At 31.8% G+C, this 10,423-nt stretch overlaps 1 protein-coding gene across 1 annotated transcript; it reads right to left on the minus strand.

Annotated features, from left to right (window-relative positions):
• Positions 1–3,000: 3,000 nt before the first annotated feature.
• Positions 3,001–8,410, minus strand: LOC111694940 (organic cation transporter protein). Its single transcript, XM_023464019.1, has 7 exons — positions 8,316–8,410; positions 7,724–7,761; positions 6,880–6,934; positions 6,492–6,598; positions 5,062–5,107; positions 4,400–4,574; positions 3,001–3,203 (listed from the first exon to the last, which is right to left on the minus strand). The coding sequence occupies exons 1-7, from the start codon at positions 8,342–8,344 to the stop codon at positions 3,021–3,023; spliced, it is 633 nt and encodes a 210-aa protein (XP_023319787.1). The 5' UTR covers positions 8,345–8,410; the 3' UTR covers positions 3,001–3,020.
• Positions 8,411–10,423: the final 2,013 nt, after the last annotated feature.

Raw genomic sequence — 10,423 nt, forward strand, 5'->3', positions numbered from 1 at the left:
TAACAGCTAGGTACAGGACTAACAGCTAGGTACAGGACTAACAGCTAAGTACAGGGCTAATAGCTAGGTACAGGACTAACAGCTAGGTACAGGACTAACAGCTAGGTACATCAGGAAATCGGGCATGCCACGCTTTAATTCAGTCTACAGTTCCTTTAACGGTTATTTAAGTAGAAAAACTTCCTATCTACGCATTATTTAACTAATTTAATAATTATCTAAAAATTAAAGCTCATTAATACATGTACTTTGCTTATTTATCTGTTTGTTTGTCTGTGTGTATCCAATAAACGTCAAAACGGCTAAACTGATCGGACCCACATTTTTTGTGGGACCTCGTGTTACCCCTGGGAAGGCCTATTGCTTCAAGCTCTAGTTTCCTTATCACCATATCTTTGCAACCTGATGTTGAGGATCTTGGATATCTAAAAAACTGTGAATTCTATTAGATCAATTATCCAAAGTTTGATTAAGGCTTACACCATCAGGTTAAGATGTATGGTTTGTGGGCGAGTGTTTAGTTCCTGTAACTAAAAAGTTAATAGTTTACCCAGCTATAAAGTAAGGGCTATTTTAATTTTTTGATTATTTGTCATTTGATATTTCAAATTAGCTGCTATTTTTTACAACGCTTTCTTGAGCTAAATATTTTATTCAATAAACCGTTGTAAGAACTAGTTTTCAAGCCATGATATTGAGTATTGGATTATTCCCAGCAATCATGAGATTCTGCTTTTTTTCCTGAAGTCATGAATTTATTCTTTCTTTTCATTCATAAATTCATTATTATTTCATTTATTGTTTTATTCCTTCATTCATGATTTTATGATTTATTCATAAATCTTTTGATTTATTCATGAATCTATTAATTTATTCATTTTTTTATTCCTTCATTCATGAATTTATTGATTTATTCATAAATATTTTGATTTATTCTTAATTCTATTATTTCATTCATTAATTTATTCCTTCGTTCAAGAATTTATTGATTTATTCATTAATCTTTTGATTTATTCTTAATTCTATTATTTCATTCATCAATGAATTTATTGATTATCCATATTAATCTATTGATTTATTCATAAGTTTATTATTTTATTCATTGTTTTATTAATTCATTCATGATTTATCATTCATTTATCATTAACAAATTTTTCTTTTCATTCAACCATTATAATCAATCTAAAATAAATTATTTATTCATTCTTTCCTTTCATTCTTTAATCCACTTTTTGACTTTTGTTTCCTTTTCTTAGTTGTTGGGAGATGTTTTTAGTTTTACAATCTAGATTTTTTTCTAAAGTGTGAAAAGCATATTTTTTTGATTGGTTTATGCATTTGATCCAAACTGATGCACTGTATTCCCACCAGCCTAAACCAAACTTCTCAGGTAGTAAATTTAACCTGAACTTACATCTTTATCCATGTATCACTTATCTCTTTATCTGATTGTAGAGTTGTTAATCGTTCTTGAAAACGATCGTTAAACGATCGTTTTTTGTTTCGTTTTTCAATCGTTTCCAAAAACGAAACGATCGTTCTTAAAAACGACCCACTCGTTTTTGAAAACGATGTTTTATAAAAAATTATTTGCGACCGTTTTTTATACGATTGTTTTTTTAAAAAAAACGCTTTAGAAAAAACGATCGTTCGTCGTTAACTATCGATAATGAAACGACGAGTTTTATAAAAAACGATCGTTTTTAAAAACTATCGTTTCGTTTTCGATTTTTCGTCATCGTTTTCATAACGAAAATTCGTTTTTCAAAAAAAACGTTAACATCCCTCCATAGTATAGGTTCATTTGAGAGTATATTTACATACAGTTCAAGATAAACTTAGACCTTAGAACTGAACTTTTCAGCTTCCTTTTATAAGAATATTAAGCAGCGTACTTCATGCAGTTTATTGTGTACTCTATGTAAACAAACGCTGAACTTCCTAGTTGCACCCATCTGAATCATTCTTACATACTTTCATTTATTTATTAATACTTTCTAATATATTTTCTTCACTTTTATCATTCTTTATAAGAATCAGATATTTTTTAAATCATCCTTGCACTTCAAAATAGAGATACAATTGAAGAAAAAAAAGAAGATGGATTAACTTCTGACTTCTAGAATTAAATATTTCTCTTAAAAAATATAGTGAAAATGAAAGTTGAAATTTGTAAAAGTAGATTAAGGTTCCCTCTCATTTAACAACTATTTTCTCCATTATTTATTAACACAATATTATCAGAAAATTAATTCAATGATGAGAAAAAAACAATTCTATATTTTCAAAAGAAAATTTCCGAAAATCTAAAATTCTAAATTTTAAAAATTTATTATTTAGCTTTGGCATAGCTGACGCATTTCCAGATGGGTTTAGCGTTCTTCTTGATGTTTTCCACAATAAATTATTTATTCATTCTTTCCTTTCATTCTTTTGACTTTTGTATCCTTTTTTAGTTTTTGGGGAGATGTTTTCTGTTCTAAATTTTTTTAGTTTTACAATATAGAATTTTTTCTAAGGTGTGAAAAGCATATTTTTTGATTGATTTATGCATTTGAATATCAAACTGATGCACTGTATCCCTATCAGCCTAAACCAAACTTCACCGGTAGTAAATTTAACCTGTACTACTTACATCTTTATCCATGTATCACTTATCTCTTTATCTCTGACAATTTAGGGTTGTAAATCGTTTTTGTAGACAATCGTTTTTTGTTTCGTTTTTCAATCGTTTCCAAAAACGATTGTTTCGTTTTTGGAAAAAAACGATCGTTTTTAAAATCGACCCACTCGTTTTAACTTATTGAAAACGAATGACGATCGTTTTTGATGTTTTTGTAAAAACGATTTGCAACCATTTTTTTATACGATTGTTTTTAAAAAACGATCGCTTTAGAAAAAACGATCGTTCGTTGGTAACGATCGATAATGAAAAGACGAGTTTTATAAAAACTATCGTTTCATTTTCGATTTTTCGTCAATATTTCCGAAAATCTAAAATTCAAAATTTTAAAAATTTATTATTCAGCTTTGGCATAGCTGACACATTTCCAGATGGGTTTAGCGTTCTTCTTGATGTTTTCCACATCCTCAAAGGTCTCCGGAAGATTGGTTCCAAGTGTCTCCGGGAGAAGCAGAGATAGAACTCCTCCAAATATAGAGCAACCTCCCATTACATAGAAGGGAGCTGCATCACTTGTCACCTACAAGCATTTTGATTGGAATTAGAGCTCAAAGAAACAAAATTCGCAAAAAAATTTAAACGAAAAGTCGCCAAAATCTAGATATATAGTCATGCAAGTTAAATATGTAAAAATAAATTTGGATAAACTTTGTAAATTAATTTGTTTTTACTATCTTCTTCCTCCTGTACTTAATTTACATAATTTGGATAAACTTTGTAAATTAATTTTCTTTTACAATCTTCTTTCTCCTGTACTTAATTTACATAATTTGGATAAACTTTGTAAATTAATTTTTTTTTACTATCTTCTTCCTCCTGCACTTAATTTACATAATTTGGATAAACTTTGTAAATTAATTTGTTTTTACTATCTTCTTCCCCCTTTAGTTAATTTACATAATTTGGATAAAAATGTTAGTTTTACCCTCGGATAAAACCCTGTTGCTGAGTACGCGATCCAAATTATGGTCCAACAAATTAAAACAACGGACAACCTACTCTGGTTAGGCGGGTCCAGGCCACAAATTAATTTTTAATAGTTATCTGTATTATCACAAACTTTGTAATTTGAAAAGTAGAACTAAAGTTCTGAAATAAATAAAGGTTCCTGGTGTGTAATCACTGTAATTAGGAAAACATGGCAATTATCAGACGGTCAACTCCGATATTAAATAAGCATTTTTAGTTAAAGAGTGAACAGTCCTTTATTTTATAAAAAATATTCTTTAAAGGGAGTTTAATAACGATATGTCTGTCTAAACCACTTTATGAATATCTTGTCTTTAATTTGTTCTTGTCTTGAAATTGTTCTGTATCGTGGGACATACTGCATATTTTTGTACTTGGCACCATGTGTCCCTCCCAACCCAAGCATTGTTCACTGTCATCTCAGAATATCAAGGATTATGAAAGCTCTACTAAATTCGTGCTGGTCCAACCCTATCCTCGTACAATATTGGGATTAATTTCGCCCTATGATTGGCTATACTTCAATATTTCATTAAAAGTACAACATTGGTATGACTGGGATTTTCAAGTATCTGGTTTTCAGTGCATTAAATATTTTTAAACTTTCTTTATGTATTAATTTCAATATGTATGAATTTCATAATTTGTAAATTAATAGCCGGGGACTGCGCGTGGAATTTGTCCGGGGGGGGGGACTCACCCCCTCCAATCTTCATGCACCCCTGACAGCTGAGAACGAGTGATTACCTTAGGTAGTGCAATCGCTATCTGCGGAGCTGATATTCCTCCAATCCTGGCCATCAAGGAACATATTCCTACTGCTGAGGAACGGATAGTTGTAGGGAACAGTTCAGCTGTGAACATGTACACTAGAGCAAAACTGGACGAGGCGAAGAATTTACCAAACATCGCTAAAACCGTCCTGGAGAAAAAGTGCTAAGATGAGCTCTTATATTAATAAAGAAACTTAAGCCTCGCCTCAAATCGTAATTGTCGAATCCATATATCTTTGCCACCCGGTGTCGTAGACCCTTAATATTTAAAACTATGAAGTTATGTAGTCTTGTTTAAGAGATATCAAAGGTCTAGAACGTCAGGTTGAAAAGATAAAAGAATTAGAAAATTACGAATTGAAGCCACTTATCAGTTCCTTTGAATTTAGGTAAATTTTTGTCTAATTCCTCGATATTTAGAATCGAATTTAGAATATGTAGATCAGAATTTAGAACATGTAGAATCGAATTTAGAATATGTAGATTCGAATTTAGAATACGTAGATTCGAATTTAATGACTTTTCTTTTTCAAACACTCAACAAAGTATTTTTTGCTAAAACAATACACAACAGGGTCAACATTTGAGACAATATTTATTCTAATTTCTGATATATTTTTTTATTAATCTATTTACTTGGTTGTTCCTTCTTCAAGTAATCCACAACCAATACAGAGAGCTCCTGGATTCAGAGAAATATATTAACCGAGTATTTTAATGTATTCATTTCAAAAACTGATGAAATAAAGATATACGCGAAAATCAGTTGCTTACCGCCCTCAGAAGAGAACAGACCTCGCTTACAGCAGTCCCAGCTTTACAGTTTGAGGGATCGCTGTATTTAGTTGCACATCTCATATCCTACAGGGGAAGTAAGGAATGAACATAGAATAAAACAAGACTTCATCTCCAGCTTGTTGTAACTGAAAGAAGAAGTTTAACCCCTGATGGGTATACAAGCCATGCACAACGATACCGGACTGCTGTGGAAGATTCCTCTCAATGGGGCTTTCAGGTTTCCTTAAAATTCCCCTGAAGTTGGAAAGACTATAACACAGAGGACAGTAGGGAGCAATTCCTTATACCCTTCCTCCTACAAACCTTTTTATTTCTCTTTTACCTGATCCACAACTCGATGTCAAAAGAACAATTTGGAGAGGCCTCAAAGTGTAGAAACAAGAAACAAGAATAAAGAAGAAAAAAGAAAATTGAACAGAAAAAATTGGAAGGGAAATCTCTTGATATTAGAGATGGGGGCTTGGAAGACTTTTCCCCCTCCCCCCACCGGGGAGGGTGAGGGGGTGAAAAAATCGCTTTCCCCACCTTGCCCCTAGAAAATATTAAGAATTTGTTTTTTTTGCTCAATCTCTTGAATTAATTTTAGAGAGTTGATAATATGAACTTTATCTCTGAGATATTTGAATTTGGTGCCTTTCAAATTCAACCAACTAGGCAGGCTGGTCGACCGGAAGGAGCAGGATTACAGCTCCTTAAGAGTACATGGGAGGACCGTACAGGTCTAAGTAGAGGAGAAATCTCCCTTAATCTTTAGCCAAAATAAAGTACAGGTTGGGAGTTCAGGTGAAGAAGATGTGAACAGAGACCTGACAGAATGACTCAGAGATAAGGTAAGATAGTATCAATAGTCAGATGCAACTCAAGAGTAAACAATTCAATATAGAGTGCCAAGAAAAGAAAGCAAGATTCTTAACTAGTTAAATTAATTACAGGGTTCAGATCATTTTTCGAAATTTTTCTCGTTAAAACCAACCATTAAATACAGGGTTTAAAAAAAATCAAGAACCTTTAAAAATAGTTTTTTCTTGTGTAATATTTTCAAAATTAGGCGAAATATGATTGAAAGATGTACGAACAAGAAGAAAATGAAGAACAAGAAATATAGAAATCTCAAAATATTTCCATCTGATATCATATAAATATTTATTGATATTGTAAAATTTAATTAAAATAAATTGTTAAAGTTGAAAAGATATTGGCCTAGTTTATCTAATTCCATAATTTGATAATTTTATTCTGTTCAGTTTAGTCCCGGAGTTAAACCAAACCTGAGCTGATTAGAGAGAGGGAAAAGAGAGGTTTCCGTCCCCAAACATCCATAAACAAAGTTACCACAATGTATGCTGGTATCTCGACCAGAGAACTCACAATAAAACTAAAATATAGAAAATTCAAACAAACCATAGAAAACTTTGGAATTTGACTAATGAATGAATTGAACTCTCAACTCAAACTAAAATCACTTAAAATTCTTGAACATGCCCCTGCTGATATATTGCATTGCAATAAGATAAATTGTTCTTCTTGTAAAAAGTCAGGTTAATGAGTTATAACTATCAAGTTACATATTCTTTTAAAGTATGTTTGATAATTATTATTTATTTAAAAAACAATGCTTTTGATATTGAAAATTGAGTATTAAAAATATAGCTTTACCTTACAAAAGTATCATCGTTTAGGTTAGCCATGGAGAAGGTTATACCATAGTAACCTTAAAACCATTTAATTAAGGATTTATAGAGCTATAGCTACGGACAGAGGGATAGAGTTTGTCACACGTATTAGAGCAGAGATTGGAACTTTTGTATTTTAAACCTTGGGATCAAGCATTGATCTCAATCTTTAGCAGATCTACAGATAAATTTAATTCCTTTTCGATATACTGCGATGGTCACACCCTTTATTGAGGGATGAAGCATTGATCCTCAAAGTTCCTACATTGGATATCGAGATTCGGCCCATGATTAACAATATCCACACAAAAGTTCTGAGCTGGGAACTTTTGAATGGTGGATATCGGGATTAAGGCTTGATCCACTCTTTTTCTTAATCTCGAGATCAAATAATGCTTGTTCTCCTCTTGTCTCCAGATTAATTGACCGATCGGGATTAAGGATATCCCATTCTAAAGTTTTCAGCTCCGATCTCACATTTTAAAGTGGATTACAGGGCCTGTTCAATTAATAAAGGATTAGCGTACATCATCCTCTATATGGAACCCAGCGCTGCCCAGGTTTCTAAAATTTACTCCCGCCGTTTACCCGCATTTGAACCATTTTAACGGGACTAAATTTTCGCTTTTAAAGACGACCCACTCAAAACCAAGCTAAGAACATTCCTGTGGGTCTCCCGAGTTACCCAATAAAAAATTGAGGCAAATCGATCCAGAGGTTCCTGAGTTATGACCGGAAAAACCAACAGACGAACAGAGATTACAACTTTATATTTCTATAGATAACCTCGGTAAAAAATCTTTATAAATTATTTTCAAATAACTCACCAAGAGTAACAATAGGCCAACATATCATCAGAATAATACTAAAAAGACACCCAGCCGTATATTTATACATTTTTCAATACTAATTATGTGAATTTGCGGCTCCAGACATGATTTAAATTTTATGATTGCTAAAAATGCAGTTATGGAAAATTTACCATAGTTATTGTTAACAATTTATTGGAAACAAATAAAAAGGGCGGATGGGTATAGTAAAATGATCGAATATAATGTTTGATGGATGTCATAATCATTCATTTTCGAACAACTGCGTAATTCCAGCAATTCTGTTTTGAGAAATCATATCCGAAGGAAAGGAATTGAGCCTTTGTCTCATTCTCAAATTTCTATATATCTTTGCAACCTGATGTTGTATATTTCTGATATTTAAAACTTATATTATTATGAAAAATATCTAAGGTCACATTAGTTGCAAAGATAATGGGATTGTTCAAATGATAAAATAATGAAAACAAAACGAATCTCTTTGTGCATAAATAAAAATAATTTTGACAAATGCTCTAATTTTTATATATACTAAATACAGATTTTCATCAATTCAGATTTATTTATTTTATATTTTAGACTGGGTTCCCTGATGTAGCGAAGGGTTGGATGAAACATATCCTTTAAACTGTATTTAGAGGAACTCCTTCCTTCCTCTCTCTTCTCTCCTTCACCTACCTGCACTACCAAACAAAAGTTTACATGTGAAAGAACTAGCGGACTTTTCACATTTAGATATATGAAGATTGAGCATTATAGCTGAAACTTTTTTTTGGGCAAAAGATGGCTTAATGGACATTGAACATTTTGACGTTTATGGGATACAAACAAACAAACACCCAAACAAGCAGACAGACAAGCAGAGTATATAGATTATAGAAGGACAGGATGGCAAGTTAAGGTCAAGGATATCTCAGTCTAGAAAAAAAACTTTTATATCAAATAATTTCGATGGTTTTGTTTTTTGTGACTAAAAACTAAAATGTGCTTCAATTTTAAAATCATAATAAACTTAATTCTTAAGATAGAAAAGAATCATATTCTATTACTTACAGTGGTTATTTAAACTTTAAAACTATCGGATTGATGAAAGTAAAACTATTATGATTTATCAAGAATTACCAAGTGACTACTGGGACGGTCACGATATTTTTATCACCCTCCCAGGAAAAAATGCCCCCCCCCCTTTTTGGATTTTATACAGAATGTGTCCAAAACATGACAAGCTGAGGGTGGGAGGGGGGAAATTAAATGGCCCCATTCCCCCCTCTTATGCTGACACTGCAAAGTGCGCACATACAGACACAATACAATATTTACACATTTTAAAACTTTAAAAATCCTTTCTTCCCAGAGAATAGGCTGATTTGACCAAAAAATTAGTTTTGTATCTGCAGGAAAACAAGTTGCAGGAAACTTTTTAAGAGAAGGATCAACTAAATCAAGAGAAGGATCAACTAAATCAAGAGAAGGATCAACTAAATCAAGAGAAGAATCAACTAAACGTTTTAAAATAAATTGTTTTACCGTCTTTTGACGAAAAATACCGACCTATGATTCCCCCAACAGAGGGACGTTATGCTATTTTACGTCCCTTGGGTCCAGGCCCGTAGCTAGGAATTTGAAAATGGGGGGAGGGTAGAAATGTTAGAAATCCCATATATATATGTAAAAATTTTTGTACCTGAAAATTCAAAAAGGATCAAAATTAATGATTAAAGACTAGATTTTTAACTTATCACACATAATATTTTTAACGAAAGATATTTTCCCTGATTTGCATCATGTTTTAAATGCTATTGAGAAGCTACTTGCACCAAAAAAAAAACCGTAGGTATAAGATGTAGAGATTTGAGTTAAACTATGAATAAATGTATTAATAAAATTGTTGAATCACGAAAAGCAATACTTATTCTTTAATTCTTAATATACAGGGAAAGTAAAGGATGTAAATGCAGCCGTAAAGATCAAGAAAAGATCAAGAAAAACTCAACCATGAAAATCTTCAGTTTTCCCAAAACTAAAATTTTCCCAAAACCATATTTTATATATAATTTCAATTTGTCTCCATGTTACTCTTTGTTGTACGATGGTTCATTAAAATCATTAATCTAATAAAAGGGAAAATATAAAAAAATTTTCTTAAACCCTATCATTTCACAAGACAGGATAGAAATTAAAATTCCCAAATAACTTAATTGAAAAAGCATTCATTTTTTCTTTAATTTGAAGAAAAAATAATTCTTTGCCAATTTACCCCTTTTTTCCTTCTTTCTTTCATTTATAGTTTCTTCTTTTTTGTCTCGATAGTGTGCACCCCTCTGCCTCCCCATAGCTACGGGCCTGCTTGGGTCAATTATGTAAGATAACCACCCGCTCTGCGAAGTTTTATGAAAAAATTCGTGCATTTTCATCTCAAAAGACGATAAAATTGTGCACAACTTCAAGAAATTGCAAATTTTCGCAACGCGTTGGATATTTTGTAGGCAAATTGATCTTGGGAACCCTTGGTAAAGTAAAATTCTCTAAACTTCTCTGTAAAGTATTTGTAAATAATTAAAAAAGCTTATTTCATGCATTGCTTTCATAAATGTCGAAAAAATATAGAACTTTTACATCAACCCGATTATTTTAAAGAGTTTGAGAAAATCTGCGATATTGAAAAAAAAATTTCATTGAATAAATGATTTTTGATAA

The sequence above is a fragment of the Eurytemora carolleeae genome, unplaced genomic scaffold (assembly GCF_000591075.1).
Source record: "Eurytemora carolleeae unplaced genomic scaffold, Eaff_2.0 scaffold192, whole genome shotgun sequence".
Classification (NCBI taxonomy): Eukaryota; Metazoa; Arthropoda; class Copepoda; order Calanoida; family Temoridae; genus Eurytemora; species Eurytemora carolleeae.